This window comes from Xiphophorus maculatus, chromosome 6 (assembly GCF_002775205.1).
Source record: "Xiphophorus maculatus strain JP 163 A chromosome 6, X_maculatus-5.0-male, whole genome shotgun sequence".
In the NCBI taxonomy this organism is placed as follows: Eukaryota; Metazoa; Chordata; class Actinopteri; order Cyprinodontiformes; family Poeciliidae; genus Xiphophorus; species Xiphophorus maculatus.
In genome coordinates, this window is record NC_036448.1 from 1590877 (window position 1) to 1615698 (window position 24822).

Genomic DNA, 24822 nt, shown 5'->3' on the forward strand with positions numbered 1-24822 from the left:
CCAACACTAGTTTTGTCTCAGAATAGTTACTGGTTTTTGCATACCTCAAAATGTAGCCTGACAGCATGCTTAGTGTCTTACTAGGTAGTTGCAGAGTGAGTGAGACAGTTAGGGCGGTGGTGGTGGTTCAAACTCACAACCCAGCAGATACAGAACAGACCCCTACTTCCTGAGCCACTGCCACCCCAAACTTCACTAAACAATGGGCAAAGTGTTAATTTCTAGAAATACAAAGTGCCACTAATGATTTAAAAATGGGTTGTATGATAAAATGAAACCTACCAGTGCCTGGTAAGCTTAATTTTCCTCCAAATACTGTTTTGACCGAATGGTTATCTAACTATCAGCCTGAATAAGCAAGAATGTCTCAAGATGGCAGAAAAAGGGAGATTTCTACAAAAGGGTATAACTACCATAACTTTGTAAAATCTAAATTTGGAAATTTCATCAAATATTTCAGATATTGTCTCATTTGAGTGAACTTCTCAGTATAGTCTAATCTCCATCATTGAAGCCATAGAGAAGCAACAGATGAATCTTATAAGAATTTGTTCAAAAATAATCTATCTATTAAACTTTTAAGCTTTTCTTATATGTTTTTTTCTTAAACAAGAAGGTCATAAAATCTTAAAACCTCAAATGTGAAAGTTAATTTAAGAACAAGGAAAAGATGAGTAGATGTGGCTTGATTTCTGCTTTGTTTTAACTGCTATTAAAACTCAATTTTAATCGCTATTTAATTTAAAAAGAAAACAAGATTTTGGCAATTAATTTAGGAAGGTGACTATATGCGACATAGTCACATAATTGCTTTATTTAACAAAATTGCGGAAGGGATTGGGAAGAGGAAGTTCCACCCGCTAGTTTCTTGTTATTGGCTGAGAGGAGCAACGTGGTTGTCCTATTGGTTCGTTGTAATATGTGCGTCATAGTTACCGGCGACCTGCATTGTTTACGTCTACGTTAAAGCCAGGTGAGGGTTAGCGCTGGGACCAGCTTCGGAGCTGTCATGTGCTTTCATTTTTGTGAAATGTCAAGAACAGAAGACAGTGGAGCAGTTTCTGTCTGGTTGGAAGATAAACGCCTGGTGTGAGTTTAGTTAGCTAAGATGTTCTGTTGTTGACGTATCGTCATAACTCGTCGCTCGTGTTTCATAAATATTTAGCTGGTGGAACTTGTTTAAAGTAGTAATGTAACACATCTGCGATGGGGAAAGCCGTCCTTCGTCCGCTGGTGTTTTGTTTCGGTTTGTGTCCCTTCTGGGATGCTCCTCCTGGCTTTACAGCTCCTCGCTGACTGTCAGCTGATTCAAAGCGGAAAGAACAATATAAGCTGATGGAATAATCTTTGCGCTCTCCCTCGTGCTGGGACAACACGTTGGTTGGTAAACGAATGTAGCCTACATGTTTATTTGTCTTTAAGAACATAGTTATTGAAAAAGAATAGGGAACCAATCCCTTTTTTGAGGGTGTTGGGGGCTCAGAGATGTCCGTCTAGTCTGCTTGAATGATTTGAAGCCATTTCAGCTGCTCAACTTGATGAAAGCGCGTGCGGAGTTCCTCCTTTTAACCCTCACGAGCCAGCATGTCGGACACAGAGAGGTCTCTGGCCGCTGTCACAAAGCTCAGCTATGCTGCGGGACACTTTCTCAACGACCTGTGCGCTTCCATGTGGTTCACATACTTACTGGTGTTCTACCACTCAGTGCTGGGATTCCAGAACACGGATGCAGGTGAGTCAGTCTGTTTGAAGCGATGCGTAATATCGTTTTATTCTCCACTTCTAGGTAAAGGACTATTTCACAGTTATTTTGCTTATTCAGAATTACATGCAGCTACAGTTAAAAAGAAGAAAAAAATGAAAATGCTGAGCTACGTGAATCTAATCTGTTACTGGTGGTGAAACCGTGTGATCCGTGGAACTTGCACTGTATTTGTACCACCTCAACATTTGTGTTTTATTTGTAGCCTTTAGCCCTGTTACACTGGGTCCAGATTGACATCCACATTATCTAGAGTGGGCCAGCATGTGAATATTCTACTCTGATAAGAGTTTTTAAAGCACCTGTCTGTAAACGTTCAAAATAGTTTATAGACAAGTAAACTATTTAGAGCTTACTTGGGGTTCAAATGTTCCAGATGAACTCCTCTGGAACATCTGGAGATTACTGTGGACAGAAGTCAGGATGTGAGTGGCTTTGGGGGATCTGGACAGTGTTTGTTCAGATCTGTTTCAAATGTAACAAAATTGGTGTACACCTTGTATTTTGCCAAATCAAACTTAACCTGAACTTATTCTACATTGAAGAATAAGTTCAGTTCTTTACGTAGGACCCAGTAAAAGTTAACGTTTGACTATATTATTTTTTTGAATTTGGTTAATATTTGAGTTTGGACCTGTGAAGCACAAAGCTTCACAGGTCCAAAACTGAGTAATAATGAAGCTGTCAAATTATAAATTAGCCTGATCACATTTCACTTGCCGAAGTATCTTAACTTTAATCAGATTCTTACTTTCATTTAAAACAACAACAACAGAAGAATGGTCCCTGAGGCTGTGTGTGGGAAATCAAAATGAACAGCTTGATTTCAACTGTTCATTTTGAGCATTTTGAACTAGTTTCCAGTGAATGCACCTCTAACCTCCCTGACTGCCATTGATTTTTGCTCATCTGGTTGGTTTGTTTTAGGGCGATTGGCTCCAGATGCTGTTCAGTGTTTCATCTATCATTTGAGACACACAATGTTCTAAACACCCTTTATAACTAATCTAATGGTCAGGTCTTTACATTGCACAGTCTTTCTGAAAGGTAATTTGCCCTTTTAGAGATTTCTTCTGTTGATGACTATTTTCCTACATTTAATTGTCAGATCACCACATATCCAGAGTTGTGTTTGTTTGTCTCAGAGGCTATTTGAAAGTGGATGTCCCACATAATATTTTCAGTAATTAAGGGGGAAATGTAACCAAATCAACTTGACCCTATATAAAAAGAAAATATAGGGTAGCCTTCATAAGTCAACATAGCAAAGTTCCAATGAGTGCAAAACAAAAAAAGGACCCATCTCTTACCAAAATTTTGGGTAATTTGAACTTTAGAAGGCCTAAAAAGAACTTATAGTTTTTGTACTTAAAAAGGCAGACTTTTTAGATTGAGAAAATCTAAAAAGATGATAAAGATGGCTAGTTCTGTTCTGTTGTGGGAAAATCTGGAGATTATTGTGGACAGAAATCAAGAAAATTATGGACAACCTCATCAGATTGCTGTACAAGTGTCTTCATTTAGACTCTACTTCTGAAATACTGACTGCTACAGAAGAACCTTCCCTCCCACAGCCATAAGCATTTTCAACAACTCTTGGGAGAAACTCTTGTAAAATGTGTTAATCCTTTTGGGATTAATGCATTATTTTTCAGTTGAACTTAATTATTTTGTGGACTGATGAAACATAAAATGTAGCACTCTACGGAAAAAAACCTTAAGTCCAGAGACGCCATATTTGGCGAATACATTGCTGCTAAGGATGGTGTGACCAGGTTACGGAAGCAGTTACTTTTTCACAAAGTACCCAGTTGGTTTGGATTGCTTGTTGCCCCTAATAAATAAAATAATCATTTTTTTAAAGTAAACATTTTGTAATTACTCAGGTTATCTTTGATATTGCCATTTGTTTGATGTAAAGCATTTATTTGGGACCTAGAAAGTAAAACAGGTCAGGTGGCAAATCATTTTCTGACATTCTCATGTAGTTATGTCTTTGAATTTAAAGAGATATACAATTTATATCCAAAATAGTAATTTCCACTTTCAGTTTTTATTGCGTTCTTGCAAAAATATGCTTAAATGTTTCTAGATACACAGTAAATCTTACAGTAGCTGCAAGGCTGTCACATAGACTCTCTTTTCTTTCATAATGACTATTTATAGTGAAAGTAAATTTAATTCCAATTACATATGATCAAGTTTACCACCATTAATATCTGTTCTGTTTAATCCAGTCAGTATTATAGAATTGCTAATCTGTAACCATTTGTTTGTGCTGCAGGTATCTTGTTGCTGGTTGGTCAGATAGCTGATGCCATCTGTACACCCCTGGTTGGCTATGAGTCAGACCAAACCTCTGGTTGTGGAAACTATGGCAAGCGGAAGACCTGGCATTTGGTTGGTGAGTTTGTTAGTACAGTTGGACGGAGAGAATGCATCACACCGCAGTCTCATGTTACCGCAGCACATGGTTTAGAAATGATTTACCTTCCTTTAGGAATCATGAAGGTTTATTCATTTGCTCATGAGTCATGTTGTAAACTCAGAAGTTTCCAGTTCAAGGTATAAAAACAGTTTTTATAGTTTCTTGGTTTTAAATTCTTTGGGCCTTTTGTTTTTCAGATAAACACTAGAATGACTTAGTTTCTTGGTGTTTATTTATATCATGTAGTATTACTGGCATGTGAATAATTCATAAGAGTCTAGTAGCTCATCACATGTAGTGTATGTAAATGGGCTCATTCTATTTTTCTGTAATTAATACACAGATATTTAAAAGATAAGGATGGGTATTTTGGAAATGTTAGCTTAGAATCCTACTTAGAGTATGCTCCAGCTGGGACACCCAGTGGTTGAACTCAACACTTTGTGCCAGCTCAGCTGACATTGTGCTTTACAAGGTCCTTTAATGACATCTGCTCAGGGGAACATGGTGTGATCCATAGGGTGTTAAGAGTACAATTGACTTGACAGGAGCAAACCATCTTGCGACACCTGCAAGCACCAGAATGTCCCAAATGGTTTCCAGGTTTAGATCTAATCTGCACCTGTGGAGGACCAATAGTAACTCTAGGACTTGTGTATAAAAGAGTGCACAAGAGTGCTTTCACACTAAAAATCTGCAAGAGATCATGTCAGGTCTAAATACCTATTAAACAAACACAGGAAAGACAAGAGAGTTAGATTCTTTGTTTCTCGCGAGGAGAGCAGACAGAGATGTGCTTTCAGTTACAAATCTCCAGCCGCTCTGAAAAACACATCTCCCGCTCCTCTGTTTTATTGATTTTAGGAACCCTGCCACACGGGGCGCTGCAACTCTAAAAGGGTGGAGGGGCACATAGTTGCAGCGCTAATGACATTCACTAATCTAGACACATGTTATCTATACTCTAGATCCCTTTTGCTCCAAGCACGGCGTCGAATCGGACACGTTGTATAGCTTCAAAGCAACGGCTTTGTAGCACAAAGAAGCACAGAGCAGAGTTTATTGTCAGGCTTGTAAAACTCTGCTGGGAGCAATTAACACCTCCATCTCTCATAGGAAGTCCTGCAGGGCAACAGCTGCTGAGAGTAGCTGTCACCTCTCTCTTCCAAGGAGGGATTAGGAAGGAATCAGAATTAATTAACATACAGAAACATTATCTAAATGTAACTACAAGGCTACATGATACAACAAATATTTGATAATTACTAATAATACAATTTACCTAACATTTCCCTCCTGTTTAACATATATTTGTTGACGTCTAATATCCCTCCAAAAACAGTCTCTTCAAATGATTTTCAGCTGGGAGATCATGTTTTGGAAAGCAAACATGTTTACACTCAGGGGTCACACCCAGTCCAAAAGCCAGGATCTGGATACCTGCCAGAAAAATCCTCATCAGAGTATTCTTTGTCAACATCAGATTTTTTCTCTAATAAAGGATACATCTGTGCCATCACCTATCACAAGTTGTTAAAACAGACATTACATCATCGACAGGAGTTTCATTAGCATCATAAACATAAGCACAACATTCTCTAGTGTCATCGTCATCATCAGTGTCAGCATAATCAAACAATGGCTTAACTTAAAGAAAGTAAATTTGCTTTGTCATTTTCCACCAAGGAAATTACTTTAATCCTTTTTATCAAAGAACGCAGACTTTGAATGAGACCACATCCGCAGGGCACCAGGAAAACAGCTGCAAAACTGTATTGACAAAACAGAGATCAGATTCTCCAAAGGCATCAATTCATTTGTGTAGTAATCACAAATCTCTTCAATTCACTGTGTCCGAGTGAATTCTCCAACGCTCGTGGCTCTGTGGCTGCTATCGTCGAAATAAAGGTGAAACTGCTTCTCCAAGCAGTGGCCCTCCCCCTCGAACGACAGCTTGTGTTGCAGAGCTCAGAGTCAGGCTTGGAGCTCAGAACTCCAAGCCAGTCTGTATGCAGTTAGCCATGAGCAACTCATCACGTAAAGCCTTATCTCCTACTTTGTCCAGTTCTGCTCCTTAAATGGTGGATGTGATCTATTCAATCTATGCTTCAATTATATATATATATATCACAACTCCAACTGATGGAAAATACCAAAACCCTGTAATCACCTGCTTCAAAAGACATGTTTCCAAAGTAATGTTTTGCCAAAATGTTAAACATATGCAGATCTTCCTCTTAAACCAATCTTATAAAATAGAACTAAACAAACAAAACAAAACAATAAACAAGCTTAAAATTTGCTGCAGTTGTACAGTTTACATTTATCATCAAAACAATGAATATCAGTGTGAATTAGACAGTCCAGTTTAAATGACTTTTATAGTACAAACTGGATCTTACTGGTTATTTGTCTAAAACATTCTACATGCGTTCCTTAAACAAAATTCAAAAGAGTTAAACTTGGAGAAATTATAATGTCAATGTATAATTTAACAAATCTAGACATTTTCAAAATATACCAATTTTACCTAGGTCTTTTACTTGTCGTTGAATTTAAAGTTTTATTCAAAATCGTTTTAAATGGATGTAAATCAAAACAAAAATCAAGTTTAGAAAAATCATTATAATCCCACCTGAGTACTTTTACTGATTAGTGATAACTTTAATCAATAACAGATTCTTCAAAACATTTCTTAAAGCATTCTTGCTCCATTAAATTAATGCTCTGAAAATGGCTAACACAATAATATTTTTAATTTCTATAATTGTTTTCCCAAGTTAATTTACCAATATATGCTTCAGTAATCGCTATAAATTTGTTATCTATTGTTTCAAAATCCTTTAGCCCATTGTCAGAACATCCTTCAATGGAGAACAACTCAAATCCATTCAAAAGAAACATATTTCACCAGACCATATCTTTCCTTTCACTTTTTATGTGTAACACAGATCAAACATGTTCTTCAAATAAAAAATTTTATTTAAGTAATATAAAAGATAAACCTATAACATATTCTCCCCCCTGATGATGCATTACCTGCTAATGCATCACATTTCTACTACTTTAAATAACAATGTTTATGAAACAGGTTTAGGATGTTCCCTGAGAAATTCTACCAAATTCAATGCTGCCTTTTTCCCAAAAGGGAAAACTCGTCAAAACAAACAAAACAATTTGTTAGCATGCTTAAAATCTTCAAGATTACCATTTTCCCAAAACACTTCACATTACAGTTTTAAAGCTCCTTATCTCATTTTACTCTTATGATTGTCAGATAATTCATTTTACAAACTCCTCAAAAATTTTCACTAGTGTTTGACAAGGCGTGTTTACCAAGTAAGACTCTGTGAAGGTTTTGCATTAACCAGCCAGAGAGACGTTGAAGAAAATTCAAAATATAGTCTACAAAGAAAATCCAAAAAAGATAAATTGGGCCCAAACTAAAATCAACATAACAAAGTACAATTCAGTTGGTAACAGAACAAACTCAAGCACAAACTGACCTAACAAACAAGACATGAGGGGAAACTTAAATAGTGGCTGATCAGACCATTAACACACACTAGCAGTAATTAAACACACAAAACCCTAACAAATATTGGTCAGAATATTACTAAATCTATACATGAAAGAAATTAAACTAAAGACCAAATTTACCCCTCCCTGGGTGAACAAATGGAATGGCCCGCTAAGGAAGTTTGACACCCATATATGGACACCAATCAGCTGGAGCTCATCTGTATGATTTTCAGCAACAGGTCCAGAGGAAACTGGTAACTCAAAAGAAAGAAATTAATTTGTTATATTTAACAAAATATAAAGAACGGACACTTAAAGTTAACTAAATGAGTGCACAACAAATAGCCAACCAAAAAGTCAGACCAACGAAAACAAATTCAAAAATAAAAAAAATCCAAACTACTCACTACTCAATATATAAAGTAATATTAAAGGAAAACAGTAAATCAGTGTTTGGATGCAAAAAACTTATATTTAACATTTTCCACATTATTCCTTACTCACTATGTATTTGCATGTTTAAACTATCTACACTAATCCGAGCAACCTCTATTGTCAGATCACAAAACAAACCCTTAAGCCTACCATAAACCCCTCCCTCACTTCTCAGAGGGGTCGACTTTATGGCAGGAAAGAGAATTAATAAGGATTTTAGGAGGAACTCTTAATTCTTCTACTGCTTTATTAGGCTTTGGCACTCGAATCATCAGATATGTTTTAGTTTCTTCTAATTTTAAAATTTGAACTTAAAAACCTTTTTGGGGTACCTTTTGTCGTTCCTCTACTAAAATTGTAACTTATAGTCTGAAGTTTTGTCAACAGGTACTTTTAGATGATGGGAGAGAAAGTGATTTACATCACACCTTCTCGTTCTGTCTTGCTGAGTTACTACAAGTGGGGGTTACTTCGCACTTAAAAAATAGTGGTTTGCAAAGAGGCTTCACATGTTAATTAGTTGAATCTAGTGGGGTAGCAGTTACAGCCCAACTCTGTGGCCCCCCTGCGGAGCTGCTGCAAGGGGGGCTGCAAGTCCCCTGTTCTACATTATTCTCTACAAAAGTTCCACCAGATCCTCTTTGATTAACCCATAAGTTATTTCTAACTTAATATTATCCTTCAACAACAAATTTGTACAGTGTAGCAAACTTTTTCTATATTCAATCAATTTCTAGTCAACAAGTGAGTTACTTCTATTTTATTGTCTTAATCATCCATAATTCCTGTAGATTTAATAATATTTTATCTATCCTAAAGTTTTGGTCAGTTTAAAAAGACTGATTGTGAAACTATCTAGAATCGGTTGCATACTGCAGTTTGTTGTTATCTGAGCAATGCCTCTTACAGTTAGAGCCTGTTTCTCTAAAGTTTTTTTTGTTTGTTTTGTCTGTATCCTCTACCCATTTTAAAAGTCCCATTGTAGCTAATTGTATTTTATTTTTATTTCCTTATTTCATTTGCAGCCCTCTCTTCTTTCTGTAGGCACTTTTGAAATGAAATGACCTTTTGTAATGCATTTAAAAGTTCTTAAAACAGAAATAAATCCATAAATAGACTAATGTTAATGTATCTATCCTACCATCCCCCCGCTGAGACATGTGAAAACGCCATGGCTCAATATTGCAGCCCATTATACAAGGTTTTTTGGCAAGATAGGCCTATTTGCAGGTCACTTATAGATTTGATCTTCTATTTAGTACTCCATTATTAATCCAGAGATCTTTTTCTTTTTTGTAGGACTTAATTGTTGCATGTCCTTTAGGATCTATTTCATACATTAGTTTGCGTAAAGGAACCACTATTACTGCATAATTGGGCACCCAGTTTCGACAATAGTTAGTTAACCCCAGAAAAGACATCATCTGTGTTTTGGTTTTTTTTTTTTTTGTTTTAGTTTATTTAAACAGAGATACATGTGGGGAGGTCCACGTTCTATATACCAGAATCGTGGGCGCTGCTCCATCTTCCCCTACATTTGGATTTGCTACTTGTATCATAGGATAAAGATCAGTCGTGTGTGGCTGACTATTTGGCTCTTCTGAAGGGCAACATGGGGGAGGGAGAAAAAGACCAGTGGGAGCTGTAGCTCCCTGCACCAAAGTTTCTCCCCAGTTCTTAGACCACTTAAAGTTTGCTTTTTGTGATCTAGTAATAGGTCCCTCACTACCTTTTTCCTCATATTGTGGGGGTGAGGGCAAGTCGGGGTATAGTTTTGCATTTTGTATTATTTGTTTCTCCCCTTCTGTTTTGTTATTTTGGTATTTGGTAACTTCAGCTACTTCCCCTCCCCCTCCTGCTGCTCGACTGCCTGTTAACCGCTATGTGCCCATCAGTGGTTGGAATCAAAGCTAATCCTAGCTACATAAGGCCATCTCTGCATGAAAAGTGTTATTTCTGGTCTTACACTGTCCATAGATAATAAATCCTGTAGATTTAAATTGGACCTCTTCACTCTCTAAACCTTCTGATTCTAGTCATGCTGACTGATCTATGTATTTTTCTGGGCAATATCTGGCTATGTGCCCTTCTTTCCCACAACACCAACATCCTCCTAAGTTATTCTGTCTGAAGTTGTTTTGTCTGTAGTGCCCTCTTCCCAATCTCCCTCTCTGTCCTCTGGGGTTCTGACCTCTACCCCTAAAGCTTCCTCTTCCTCTCCTGTCTTGATATAATATTTGCTCCTCATCTGGGAAAAAGGCTCCTGAAACCTTTTTCTTTTCTTTTGAGACCTTTTCTGCATGTATAGCGTGGTTAATATATCCATCTAAAATCCCAGTTTTCAATCCTATGTAATGTTGATGCATTCTCAGGCTGTATTTATCAAACGATTCTTCCTCCTCTTCTCTTTTTTGTGCTAATTCTAACCAAAATTTTACATCCTCATACCCTTCTTTGCGCATTTTCTTTGGTTTTGACTTTGTTTTTTGTTTTATTTTATCCTGCAGTACTGTTAGTTTTTGTGAGTTTAGACGGCCGTCAAAGTTATAGTTTGTTATCCATTTATCTAAATGTTTTATTTTATGCGGATCCTGATTTTCAACATATTTCCAGTCATTTGTTTTTAAACTGTCTGTTGGCTTATTCTTGCTTATACGTTTCCCCATTTTTTTTATTTTTTTTTATTTTAAATTTAGCCCAGTTTTTTCCGACTCCTAGGGAATCCTAATAAACTGGAGATCTTTTCAGTAGGCCAGCAATTAAAAATACCTGTAGTGGTAACCCCCGCTTCAACTCTTTCGAGTGGGGGGTTCTTACCTCTGCATCCAAGACAGGTTTGCTGGTTACAACCCTACTGTTTTATATGAGATAAAACACCAAGTGGTATTTATATCTCCAATCACACTCACACGGAATTTAAACGCCCGCCTCGTCGGACTCCGCCATCCGTTCCAATTACAATTTTAGTGCCTGATTTAAATATTTTTATTGTTGAGTAAATTTTTATCATTATATATCGAATTGAAATTTTTTTTTATGATTTTTTATTCTTATCGCCTAATTGATTAAATTACATTATTTTTTATCTTCCAATTTATTAAATTTTACTGCAGGTTTATACTAGGCTCCTTTTTTTCCACGAAATTTTTGCGCAAGGACTTCGGACGTCCTTCACGGATTTTATGTCCTATTTTTACCTGTTAGAGTCTAGAATTTACAGGGTTTTCTTATTCGCGCAATGACCCTCAGTCATTCGCCACACTTTTAAACAAGAATCCACTCACCCTCTGTCTTCCCCTCAGAGCCGTCAACCGGTAGATCCCAGCAGGCAGGCAGAGCGCCAGCCCTTGAACAGGTTCTGGTAAGCTTCCACTAGGAAACTTGCCGTGCGCACGGTCTTTACTGGGGTCCACCATGCCCGCTGGAATCCTTCCAGTATATTGGCATCCGGCTGCGAAGGACCAAATAATGTCAGGTCTAAATACCTATTAAACAAACACAGGAAAGACAAGAGAGTTAGATTCTTTGTTTCTCGCGAGGAGAGCAGACAGAGATGTGCTTTCAGTTACAAATCTCCAGCCGCTCTGAAAAACACATCTCCTGCTCCTCTGTTTTATTGATTTTAGGAACCCTGCCACACGGGGCGCTGCAACTCTAAAAGGGTGGAGGGGCACATAGTTGCAGCGCTAATGACATTCACTAATCTAGACACATGTTATCTATACTCTAGATCCCTTTTGCTCCAAGCACGGCGTCGAATCGGACACGTTGTATAGCTTCAAAGCAACGGCTTTGTAGCACAAAGAAGCACAGAGCAGAGTTTATTGTCAGGCTTGTAAAACTCTGCTGGGAGCAATTAACACCTCCATCTCTCATAGGAAGTCCTGCAGGGCAACAGCTGCTGAGAGTAGCTGTCACCTCTCTCTTCCAAGGAGGGATTAGGAAGGAATCAGAATTAATTAACATACAGAAACATTATCTAAATGTAACTACAAGGCTACATGATACAACAAATATTTGATAATTACTAATAATACAATTTACCTAACAGATCATCATCAGAAAAATGTTGGGGTCGATGCTCCTTGGGCTAAATAATTGAATGGAGTCGGGTTTCAGTCTATTTAGGTGAGTTTTGGCACTTTGTAGTCTATTGTCCAAAGCACAAAGTTTGCGTGGCTACCGTACGATTTCACGTTTGCGTATGTCTACGCAAACTTTCATGACGTGTTCATTTTTATACTTCCAACTTGTGCATAAAGTTTTACGCCACAAATTTTTTGTGCGTACACACACTTTATACATGAGGCCTTTGGTGCTCGCTGTGGTTAACTTGGCTTTCTAATGTGTTTCTTAGATCTGTAGCTCAAGCTAATTAAGTAGTTGATTTCTGTACTTTAATCCCTTCATTTTACTTTTGTTGGAAGCAGTTGAGAGTGGATACATTGCCATCCTTAAATACCTGCATGAGATGAGGATGTTTTGATTTGTCTTCTTGAGGATGTTTGTTTTGTGCACATGTGCATTTTTGAAACCATGGTTTAGAGCCCAGTTGAAATTCAGAAATACATGATTAATCCCAAAGGGAAGTTAAATGTTGTCTTAACTCCTATTATGTTCTTCAGAGAGTTGTTGTAGATGCTGATGACTGTGGACAGGAAGGATCTCAAATGGCGAGTTTGAAGAAGCCTCTGATTTGCTCACACTGTTGTTGTATGTCAATGTGATGAAGAGGATGCTCAGGGTTGTTAGGAAGTTTCTTCAGTTTATGAAGAATCAGCCTTTGCACAATAATCTCCAGATATCCCCAAGTGGCCAGATAGCTAAATGTCCCCAGAACAGAACCAGCCTTTTTTTTTATCAGCTTTTTAGCCTTTTTAAGCCCCTTTGACTTATAAAAGCACTGTTTCAAACTCAGATGGCATGTAAGAGGTTGGCTGTATATTTCTGAAACTTGTTACCAGCTGAGTGAGCACACACTGAAAACCAAAGTTTCACTTCTGAAAAGTCTTTGCTCCATCTACCTTGCTTTGTCCTGACTCCGCTAATAATAGACTGGCTTTTTGCTCACAAGGTTTTGGATCAATTTTCAGGTAACCGTGTACACTGGACCAGCCGGTATTGGTAATGACCAATACCAAAATGCCAAAACAAGTCAATTTCTTAATTATATCTCTTATCATGCTTCGTTGGAACATGAACCTATCATTACTATTAACTTCCAGGCAGTAAAAAGCCTGCCATTAGTTCACATTTAACAAGATTTGTCTGGAGATTTCTTTTTTTATCTTCAAAAAGTAGAAAATTACAAGTTTAAGAAAAAATATAGAAAACATTTGAGACATAAATCAGAATTTGTAGAACGATAATTTATATCATTGTGGAGCAATAAGAGTTTTGTTTTGTAACCACAAAGAGTCGAGAGCCTTCAAAACAAGAACAATTTGTCTTACATGCCTGGGTGAGTACAAGAGGAAGTATCACAAATAATCACACAGAATGCTTTTAGCTTTTTTTATTCTCTTGTGTGAAGCAAACTGGAAAGTTGAATGTAATAAACTTAAGCTTACTACAGAAACTGAATGCAAACAAGCTCTAGGAACTGATTTCAGAATCTATTTAATCACAAATGCTACATTAAATGAGCCATAATGAGCATTAGTGAAGATTTTCATTTTATTTGCAACTGTTGTTGTTGTTACCTAAAACAGAAATGTGTTCAAAGTAGTAGCAACATTACAGAAAGTAACATAAAATAGTTCTAGTAATGTAGTAGAGTAATAGAAAACATGACAGGCTTCAGACATGTCATGAAAGCACACACCAGTAAAGGAGCAATATCTTTGTCACAGACCAACATAATTCATGTTATGGAGTGATTGGCCCAATCCCCAGCTTTTAATTCAATTAAAACCTTGCAAGATGGTGTCACGTTGATGCACTGTTTCTAAGGGAAAGCTAAGACATGCAGAGGAAATGCAGAACGCAGTCAAACTGTCCTGGAATGAAACACCCACTCCACTCTGCTACAGGGCCAAGATGGCCGCTCGAGTTCAAGATCCTCACTTGAGTCGCAAAAAGGAAAAGCTTCAGACTCGACTTAGACTTGTGGCATTAAGACTCAAGACTTGACTTGGCCTCTTGAGACTTGAGTCTGAACAGTTTTTATCCTGTGTAATAAAGACTGACATAAAGCTGCAATTTCAGCTGATGAACTGGATCATTAGCCTGTAACATTGCTGGGTTATGGGATATTAATGACTCATAACAATCTGTTCATGTTAGCTGTAGCTTCATAGTAATGAGCAGATGAATGTTTCTCTAAATGAGTGCTGTATTAAATGACTTTGAATCATTCAGTAAACAAGATGAATGTGAATTATTCCCAAACATTCTCTCACTGTTGAGCAAGCTGCAACATTAATCCATGGTCACTTCTGGCTGAAAATGTAAAAATAAAGCATGTTGTGTTCTGTTCATTCAGAACTTGACTCTCCTTTTCAAACACATGGCTATTATTATGAATAGCCATCTATATTTTATTTTCAAGAAAAGTGTGATGGTTCTATTTGTCTAGATGCTCTCCAGACATTTTTCAGAAGCCTCTTTTCATCCTGTTTATGTTCAGGCACGCTGAGTGTGGTGGTGTCCTTTGCCTTCGTCTTCAACCAGTGCCTGGGCTGTGACCCTAACACTCCTCAGTGGGCCAGCCTGATCTACTTTGCCCCATTCATCATCATCTTCCAGTTTGGCTGGGCCGCCACACAGATCTCCCACCTGTCTCTCATCCCAGAGCTGGTCACCTGTGAGCATGCTAAAGTGGAGCTCACTGCATACAGGTAGGGGATCGGCTCCAAAGCAATGGGCAGGCTGATGGACAGGTCCTGAGTTAGTACTCTCCCTGTGTTTGTTCAGGTATGCATTCACTGTCATAGCCAACATCACAGTGTATGCCCTTGCTTACCTGCTGTTCCACGGTCAGGCTGGAGAGGATGAAGACTCTCTTGGACCAGCAGACACTAACGTCTTTAGGGTGAGGACATGGATGGAGGATTTTTCTGATATTTAACTGCTGTCTGTGGGTTACTGGCAATAATTTCATGGGAAATTATATGAACTGATGGAGACATTAGGTAAATGTCACTTTGCCTTTTTTTAGAAAGTGATAACTCTTTAAGTGGCTGACCCAGGAGGAAATATTTAGTGCCTTTTTCTTATCCTTGAACCTCTAAAAACTTCACACTGTGCAGTGGATGCTTGATCTTTCAAGTTTTTATTTTAAATTTTTTTTTTATTTATTTTTTTTTTTTAGAAGTAATCTGAAAAGTGTGGCATACATTTTTTAATTCAATCTGGAGTCAGTTTTAAACAGAACAATCTTCAACTGCAATTACAGTTGAGTCTTCAAGGGAAGACTTATAGAGACTTGGGCTGGACAATATGGCTGAAAAAATTATTAAAATATAATTGTTTCATATCGGCTGACATTGATAATTATTTAGTTTTTTTTTTTACTTAAATATCTGAAATGCTGCCAAACTGGTGGCTTGACCTTTCTCGATTTTTTTGTTTGTTTTTTTTTTTTTTTTTTTTTTTCACTCTATGCCATTGCTTTTATTTTGAAGCAATTCTGAAGAACAGTGGCAAACCGTGAAACTGCTGCTGCACATGTTACTCAACAAGTTGTTGCTAGGTAACCATAAAGAGTGAGTGAATTGATGTTACCCACTTAGATGGCAGTGAGAGTTTGAGGAGCTAAAGCCCTTCCTCTGCCTCCATCTTCCAGAATGCTGTGTGGTTCTGGATTGGAGTTCAGTGAATATTCTCTACATTGAATATTTTATCAGATGTATTATCTGTTGATAATGATCATGTTTCTCACAATATATATTGATTTATTGTCCTGCCCTACTATAGACTGAGGTTTTGTTGTTTTTTTTTTGCTAAATTAGTTAAGTTGAGTGAGACTGGATTAAGTATTTGTGTAACATCACTTTTCTCATCTGAAGTTCAGTCTGGGCTTTCTCTAAACCAGGGGAGTCAAACTCCAGTCCTCAAGGGACCCTAACCCTGTCCTGCAACTTTAGATGTGTCTCTGCTGCACCACCTGAACACAATAATTAGGTCATTAAGGCTCTGGAGAACTGATCTACACAAGGAGGAGGTAATGAAGCCATTTCATTCCAGTGTTTTGTAGCTGTGGCTCATCTAACACCTGCAGGACAGTGGCCCTCGAGGCCTGGAGTTGCCCACTGCTGGTTTAGAGCGTTCTGAAGAGGCTTTGATTAAACCAGGGGTGCCCAGACTCAGTCCTGGAGGGCCGGCATCCTGCATGTTTTAGTCTCTCCCTGGTTTAACGCACCAGGATCAAATGATGGCTCGTTAGAGGCCTAAGAAGAACATTGACCTGCTGAAAAGGTTGTTGGTACCAGGGAGAGAACTAAAACGTGCAGGATGCCGGCCCTCCAGGACCCACTTTGGACACCCCTGCTTTGATTAAACCGTTTGACTGCAGCTCTGACTGCATGTTTGGGACGAAGCTCCACACACACAGTGGGACGTGTCCTGCTGCCCCAGACAGGTTTCCTTCCAGGGTTCTGCTGTTTTTGGCTCCACCCATCTTCCCTGTCAGACAATCAAAGCCTGGAATTTTGTTTTAGAATAGATCATTTCCAGCATCTTGGCTGAATCCTTTAGTCTGTGACTTAGTGTGAATTGAACCAACAAGTAAACAAGTCTGTAATATAATGCTGTACTTGAACCCAGAACCTGTCATTGATTGTGTTGGGGATCGGCGCTCTCTTCGCTGCTTTCTTCCACCTGGGAACCACAGAGAGCCCCAATCACAAAGCCAGCAGGGACTCTGGAGGAGAGGAGGAAGAGGAAGCTGAAGGGGAGCGAAGGCCGCTGCTACCTTCTTCCACTGTTTCTTCATCCCTTCTGCAGTGGAAATGTTGGCTCCAGCAGCCTTCCTTCTACCAGGTGAGCCTCTCCACTGGTACCAGAGCAAACGCAGCGTGTTGGAGAGCAGCTTGACAGCAGAGCATTGTGTGTGTGCAGGTGGCCTTACTCTACATGTCCACCAGGTTAATCGTCAATCTGTCCCAGACCTACATCTCCATGTATCTCATAAACACTCTTGGCCTGCCCAAGGTAAAACTCACTTATTATGTTGCTCATATATTTGGTTTTCATTCCCATAATTCACTTTTTATACTGCTTTTCAAACAGAAATATATCGCTACAATCCCGTTAGTGATGTATCTGAGCGGCTTCCTGTCCTCCTTCATCATGAAGCCTGTCAGTAAACGCATTGGAAAAAGTGTAAGCAGAGCCTTCCACATGTTGGAATACACATTTCTTTAGTGCTTGATGCTCTGAAATATTTTAGTGTGGCAAAAAGACAAACAGATTTGAATATCTTACAAAAATAAGCTGAGTTGAGTTAAAATCATTCTAACCCAGCCAGGCAGTATGTGAGTGATGCTGTGCTGGAATTAGAGTAAGTCAGGTAATTCTGTTTGACTGTTCCATCTCAGATGGGGATGAATAGTTTTGGTTAAATAAATCCACCCTGTATTTGGAGTTACATTCCCAGATGAAGCTCAGACCAGACAGGCTTGTTTTGTTGTTGTTGGCCTCATCAGATTAAACAGGCCTTAAAAAAGTAACAGGAACTGAATCTGACTTTTTTTTTTGTTACTGCATTCCTAAAATAAGGAAGTGAGAAACATGAAGCACTGAGTGTGGAATCTCACCTGATTATCTCTTCTTCTGTTTGTTTAGCTCACTTACTTTGTGGGCCTCCTGCTGATCATGGCCTTCTCTTACTGGGTGCTGCTGGACAACAAGATGGGTCAGCAGATCTACGGGGCTGCGGTGCTGCTGGGGGCCGGATCGGCCACCATCCTGGTCATATCCCTATCCATGACTGCTGAGCTGATCGCAGATCAGACGGTAAGTCCTCCAGGCTCCTGTTCTGGAGGAAGAGAGTAGACAAGAGGAAAGGAGCTGAAGGACAGTAGAGTGACCTCTTTGTCACTGTACTGCAGCCAGTTCTGATTTGTGTCTCCACCTCTGCAGCAAAGCGGAGCGTTTGTGTACGGTGCCATGAGCTTCACCGATAAACTGGGCAATGGAGTCGCAGTCATGATGATTCAAGCTATGCACCCCTGCCAGTTAGTACACACATACACACATACACAAAATGATGCAAAAGTTCAAATGGATAATAGTGACTGTATGTCATGTTTCAGCAGGAACTACTTTTTTAATGTACTTTCAATTTCGTTGTTTTTATCGATCCTTTGTGAACCTGAATATCTCTGACACCAAAAACCCACCATTTACTCTGAAAGGTTAGACACCATGATGACCTTGTTCTCCTGTCTAATTGGGTCAAAAATCCTCCATGATTAAAAAAAGTGTTTGCTGCTTTCAGATTTCTTCTGATTTCTGTGAAATGTCTCAGATCACCAAACAGATTTAGTTTTTTCTGGAACGTTCCCATGGAGGACATTTTGTCCACTAACCTCTTGCCTGAACTGAATCAACTGAGACTCTTGCAGTAGTTTTTCTTGACTGGATGCTTCTTTTGCGTCATATTTGATATAACTTACATTTATATAACAACTGAAGGTATCATTTTAAAGCACTTTATTGTGCTTTAAAATGATACTATGTGGCTGGAAAACATATAATACTGCCTCTTTAAATGTGACAGAATAAATCTGTAGGTTTGTTTCCATTTCCCCCTTATTTGTGTGTGTGAAATACATGCTAGTCTTCTTTTTGGATGACTGCACCCTATACCAACCTTTAAATGCATACAGGAAGTGTGTTACTATGATCAGCCCATATTTATTCTTGTATAGTCAGACCATGCCAGGGTTCTTGAGTTTCTAATGCTTTACTTGTCCAACGGTCTCTGTCCTGTCTGTCCATCAGCACGGTGGTGTGCTGCCCAGCCTGTGTGTGGTTTTATCACTACATCATGGTCATAGTGACGGGGGGCGTGGCTGTCGTTGCAGCGTTGGCGCTCTGCTCCATCCTCATCTGGCCAATCAGGATCAGAGCACGTGAGTGAAGCTGATGACACACCAGCATGTTCATGTGAGCTTAGCTTTAGTCTTTCTTCTTCTGCTCCCAGGTGGCCTGCAAGTCGTCTCTGATGGTTCCACCTCAGTTAACTAAGAGCCGGACTGGGCCGCCTTCACCTTACTGGGAACTCCGGCCTTAGATGGACAGCAGGGACACTCACAGTTGTTTCTGAGATTAGCTTCAAGTTTTTTGCTGGAATGTCTGGGAAATCCCATCTTAAATAAGACTAAATATTCCTTATCCTCTACACTAGGCTGACACTTAGTTGCCATCATTTTCTAGAAATGTTGGGTGCATGAGATAAAATTATTATATGGGTCCAAATCATTGTGTTGTAGAGATGAGGTCTTCCTTTGAGTGAAAGCAAACACAGCAGACTATATGGTCAGATAAACAGGAGTCCAGCTTGACCCCGTTTTACATTTTAAACACTAAAAAAGTATGACAAAGGGAACATTTAAAACACCAGACTGGTGGGTAAACAGGAGCGGATCCTGACACCACGCTACGCCCCAACAGGACTGAGCTGAAGGAGTTCATCATTCATCTTGTAGCGAAGCCACCTGCTGTAATTCCTGTTATTTTTTGTGTGTATTTGTTTTATGCAGGGGAAAGAAAAGTGTGGATGTTTAAAAAAATATTTAAATCAGTTTGTGTTATACCAAAAAAAAAATCATCTAATGATCAAACTGAACCTAAAAATCATTGTAAAATGAAACAAAACTTGAATAGTGGAACTGCACCTGACTTTGAAATACTTAAAAGGGATCAATGTCTATTAATGGTATGTATTAGTGGAATAATGAGGGGAATCTCATTGGTGGGGCAGCACATCTCAACTACGTCTGACTGGGAACAGTGGGAAGAGCTGTTGAGCAAACTCTGAACCAAAGCTGAGCTCTGACTACATCTAAACTATTACCTGGTCTGCTTCACCTCTGTAAAAAATATTTAATTGATGAAGGGATTATTGTAAAGGAGCTGAAACAATAAAACCTGTTTGTGTGAGTATTAGCTCTATTGTGTTTTACTGACTTCAGGACGGGTCTGACATTTTCATCTTGGGTAGATGTCTGCTGTGAGAGACATAATCTAAAAAAAAAATCCAGAAATCACAATGCATGATTTTTTAATAATTTATTTGTATGCTACTGTCACAAATAAGTATTTGAACATTTGTGAAAATCAATGTTAATATTTGGTACAGTAGCCTTTGTCTGCAATTACAGAGGTTAATCATTTCCTGTAGTTTTCTCTAGGTTTGCACTGCAGCAGGGATTTTGGCCCATTCCTCCACACAGATCTTCTCTAGATCCACCAGGTTTCCAGGCTGTTGCTGAGAAACAGAGTTTGAGCGACTCCAAAGATTTTCTACAGGGTTTAGATCTGGAGACTGGTAAGGCCAGTCCAGAACCTGGCTGTGTGCTTCAGGTCATTGTCATGTTGGAAGATCTACAGTGCTCTTAACTGAGGGGAAGGAGGCTGTTCCCCAAAATCTCACATTAAATGGCCCCAGTCATTTATTGTGCGTTACAGTGCAGTTGTCCTGTCCCATGTGTGGAAAATGGGACAATAATAATTTTCACTCGCTGTGTTTGGAAGACACACTAGACACACAAACTAGGTTTGGAAGACTCGAGACTCCAATTAATCGCTATTCAAGATCTCGATGCATCCAGAAATGAAAGAGAGCGACAGAGCTGCATCAATCTCTCCTTCTGACTGGGTACTGATGTTTCGGTCTCGATGTTTGGAGTCTTCCAAACTCGAAAAAGTGAAAAATTTCACTTTTTGGTGAAATTAAAACCAAAAAGTTCTATTTTGGTCTCATCTGACCACATAACTTTTTCTCATGACTCCTCTGGATCATCCAAATGGCCATGGGCAAACTTTAAGATGGGCCTGGACATATGCTGATTTAAGCAGGGGAACCTTCTGTGTCATGCATGATTTTAAACCAGGGGGTCCAAAGTGGGTCCTGGAGGGCCGGCATCCTGCATGTTTTAGTCTCTCCCTGGTTTAACGCACCGGGATCAAATGATGGCTCGTTAGAGGCCTAAGAAGAACATTGACCTGCTGAAAAGGTTGTTGGTACCACCAGGGTAGTGCAGGACCTCCAGGACCCACTTTGGGCACCCCTGTTTTAAACCATGACGTTTTAGTGCATTATAAACAGTAACCTTGGAAACACTGGTGCCAACTCTCTTCAGGTCATTGGCCAGCTCCTCCTGTATAGTTGGGCTGATTCTTCACCTTTCTTAGGATCATTGATACACAACAAGGTGAGATTTTGGATGGAGCCCCAGTCTGAGGGAGATTGACAGTCATTTTTAGCTTCTTCCATTTTTTTTATAATTGCTGCACCAGTTGATCTTTTTTCACAAAGCTGCTTGGCAATTGTAGACCTTGTGGAGGTGTATGATTTGTCTCCGGTGTCTTTGGACAGGTCTTTGCCATGTTAGTAGTTGGAGTCTTACTGATTGTGTGCAGCATAAAAGAATCTTTATGCAGCTATCGACCTCAAACAGGTGCTTCTAATTTAGAATAATAAGTAGAACGGAGGTGGACTAACAGGTCTTTAAGGCCAGAATTGTTGCTGATTGGCAGGTGTTCAAATACTTATTTGCAGCAGTAACACACAAATAACCTATTAAAAAAATCATACATTGTGATTTACTCAAATTTATTTTAGATTATGTCTCTCACAGTGGACATGCACCTAAAATGTAAATTTCAGACACCTCCATGATTTCTAGGTGGGAGAACTTGCAAAGTCGCAGGGTGTTCAAATACTTATTTTCCTCACTGTACAACAAAATGGCAGGAAAAGAAACAAGGTGTTCCAAAGGTCTAGTCAAAGTCCAAACTTTAGTCTGGTTGAATCACAAGAGTTGTGAAGAAACTGACCACAACCTCTTTGAACTGTTACTTCAAGTTCTTGTGGCTGAATTTTGTAATAACTTCCAAGTTATTTAGTCAGAAAGTGGAAATGAGTCTCATTGCACTGAAAAGTGTTCTCCTTTCTACCATGATTATTAATGAACCATCAGGCACATGTGTGTTTTTCAGTTCAATCAACACACCCTTATGTGAGCAGAAATCCTGCTATATGGCTAATAAGACAGTTAAGATGTTCTTAATCTGTCACATGTTGGGAAAACCTCCCACCTAGTGCAGCTGGAAGGAAAAGGCAAGATCAGCGGAACATGAGGTTTATTGTTCCCCAATTTGCTGTAAAATAATCTTTGTTTTTGTTCAGGGAGGCTTTGTTGTTTGTTCCTCATTCAGTGAGCTCCATGTGACTGAACTAAGGATCCATTGCAGTTTCACCAAATCACCATAACCGCAGAGTATTGAGAGGTGGAGTGGTCAGTTTATTTTTCCTATGAATCTGAAAAATAATAAAATATTCTATTAATATCGCTATGCTAATGCTGACTCGGCAGTTTCTACTTTATTAAAGTGGAAGTGATCCTCTGCTGCATACAGATCCATGTTTCAGTTCAGTGTTGAGTGGAAGATGATTTGAATATAAATGCATAAATACCATAAAACCTTAGTAATAAAGAATATTATTTATCAGGCACGTGCAGAGGGGAGGGCGAGGGGGGCTTGAGCTCCTGCCCTTTTTATCCTTGATGCCCCTAGTGCCCTTTTTGAGTTTGTTTTTTTTCCAAAGAATTTATTTATTTATTTTAATCTGTTTTATTTTTAAGCTAAATATAATAATTTAGTAAAAATGAACTTGTCTGGCTGCCCTCAGTCTAATAATGACTCTCAGAGCCTCCATGTTGTTCAGACTCCGGGTCCATGGTGAGGAGGAGGCGGATCTGTGTCCTCTAACTATCAAATTATGGGCAAGAATATTTTTCATACACTGGTTTGTGAATAAAAACGTAGGTCTGATGTTGACGTTAGAAAAACTGATTCTATTTATATTTTCATAATCGTCCTTGAAATAGCGGGACAAAACCCGCCTCACCTCTAAACTCAGAAATGCTTCAGCTGCAGAGAAAACTTCTGACTTTAACTTCATCATTCTGCTAAAATCCCGGTTCACTACAGGCAGCTTGAGTTAGGGTGACCAGACGTCCTCTTTTTCCCGGACATGTCCTACTTTTCAGACCTAAAAAGATGTTTTAAAAATCGTCCGGGATTTTGGTCAACTGCCTCAAAACACATTACATAGCTTACAGTGCATTGTAGGGCACTGCGCACGGCGCTGCGTGTCACCTAATCCCTGAGCCGCGTCAGTGCGGGCAGCCCTGTTCTTAATCAGAAGATGGCTGTCAGTACGCCAACAACATGCGAAAGCGCAAATGTATGTAGTTTCCCCGCTTTTAGACTTTCTGTGTTCTGGTTTCCCCAACACCCCCCCCCCCCCCCCGCTGCAGGTTCTCCTGACTTCCCCCACCCACCCGAAGGTGTTCTGGTTTAACCCCTCCTCCCCGCTGCAGGTTGTCCGGGTTTTCCTAAAGTAAAATATGGTCACCCTAGCTTGAGTCAGTCCACCGACAGATATAAAGAATATCTGTCTTTACATCAGACATCCTGATATAAGACAGGGTACCACCTGTCACAGCGAGTGAAGCACCTCGAAGCCCCGGTACCACCTGGTACCACTTGGTACCACCTGCTCTCTGTTCGCTCTGCTTCTCCTTAATGTTTCTACCAGGCGGGTTAAAGCCGCTGCTGACGGGATCTGGGCTGGAGGTTCGCGGCTGTAAATAGAAGTTATTGCAGAACCTCAAGTGTTAAAGGAAGATTCAGCCCAGAGCATTTAGAGTTCACAAAATAAACATCAGAGAAAATATTGTAGCAATAATTAGGACCACAGCAAAAAGCCAAACATGCCACAATGAAATGAATCAAAATGTCTCCAAAGCATCGGCGGACTGATATGGGCCACCGGGGGATTCCAGGTAGATTCCAGAGATGCGCATCGGAGCAGCTGTTCCTCCAGGGCCGGGCCAAGGTAATATGGGGCCTTAGACAGAACCCCCTCCCTCCGGAACCCGTCCTACTAAGAACCTCAGCATCGCTAACATGTTTAAATATAGATAAGGTGAATCTGTGAGAGGGAGACCAGATTTATTGGCCAAGTTTAAAATCAATCACTGATTATTGGTTATTTGCTGTGATGTATTTGTGAACAAACCCAACTCACACACAAAGATTACATCATATTGTAGCCATGGTAACACAACAATCAAACTATCAAGATGATTCTTTAAACTTTTACAAAGTAAACGTCCTAATTAAATCCTAAATATACTATATATTTTTCTCAACTGAATGCATTAAATAAAATGTAATAACATTGTCATTCTCTATAAATGATGCTTCGTGTTTAGATCTATGGTCTGTGTTACAATTAAACCATTTCTAGGGGCCCCTGAGTGTCTGGAGGCCCCTGCCAGCAGCTACTGAGTTTTCTTTGCCTTGATATCTCAGTCTTATAATTCTAGATCTAGAGGTTTAACATCAAACTATTATATAGAGTTAACCCCTTTGAGTTTTCTGATCTATAAATCAGTCTGCAGCCAAGTTGTTGTAGAGGTTAAATAGATATTAT

General features: G+C 39.2%; 1 protein-coding gene across 1 annotated transcript; it reads left to right on the forward strand.

The window, feature by feature from the left end:
• The first annotated feature begins 942 nt into the window (after positions 1 to 942).
• On the forward strand, positions 943 to 20261 carry mfsd12 (major facilitator superfamily domain containing 12). Its single transcript, XM_005813773.3, has 11 exons — positions 943 to 1732; positions 4047 to 4166; positions 14776 to 14986; positions 15063 to 15180; positions 16914 to 17129; positions 17208 to 17300; positions 17379 to 17471; positions 17934 to 18104; positions 18231 to 18325; positions 19095 to 19225; positions 19297 to 20261. The coding sequence occupies exons 1-11, from the start codon at positions 1585 to 1587 to the stop codon at positions 19338 to 19340; spliced, it is 1440 nt and encodes a 479-aa protein (XP_005813830.1). The 5' UTR covers positions 943 to 1584; the 3' UTR covers positions 19341 to 20261.
• The last annotated feature ends 4561 nt before the right edge of the window (positions 20262 to 24822 follow it).

Coding starts and splice junctions, on each gene's coding strand:
- mfsd12 (XM_005813773.3), top strand. CDS start 1,585: ATGTCGGACACAGAGAGGTCTCTGGCCGCTGTCACAAAGCTCAGCTAT. Junction 18,105..18,230: donor AGCTGATCGCAGATCAGACG/GTAAGTCCTCCA, acceptor CCACCTCTGCAG/CAAAGCGGAGCGTTTGTGTA. Junction 18,326..19,094: donor CAAGCTATGCACCCCTGCCA/GTTAGTACACAC, acceptor TCTGTCCATCAG/CACGGTGGTGTGCTGCCCAG.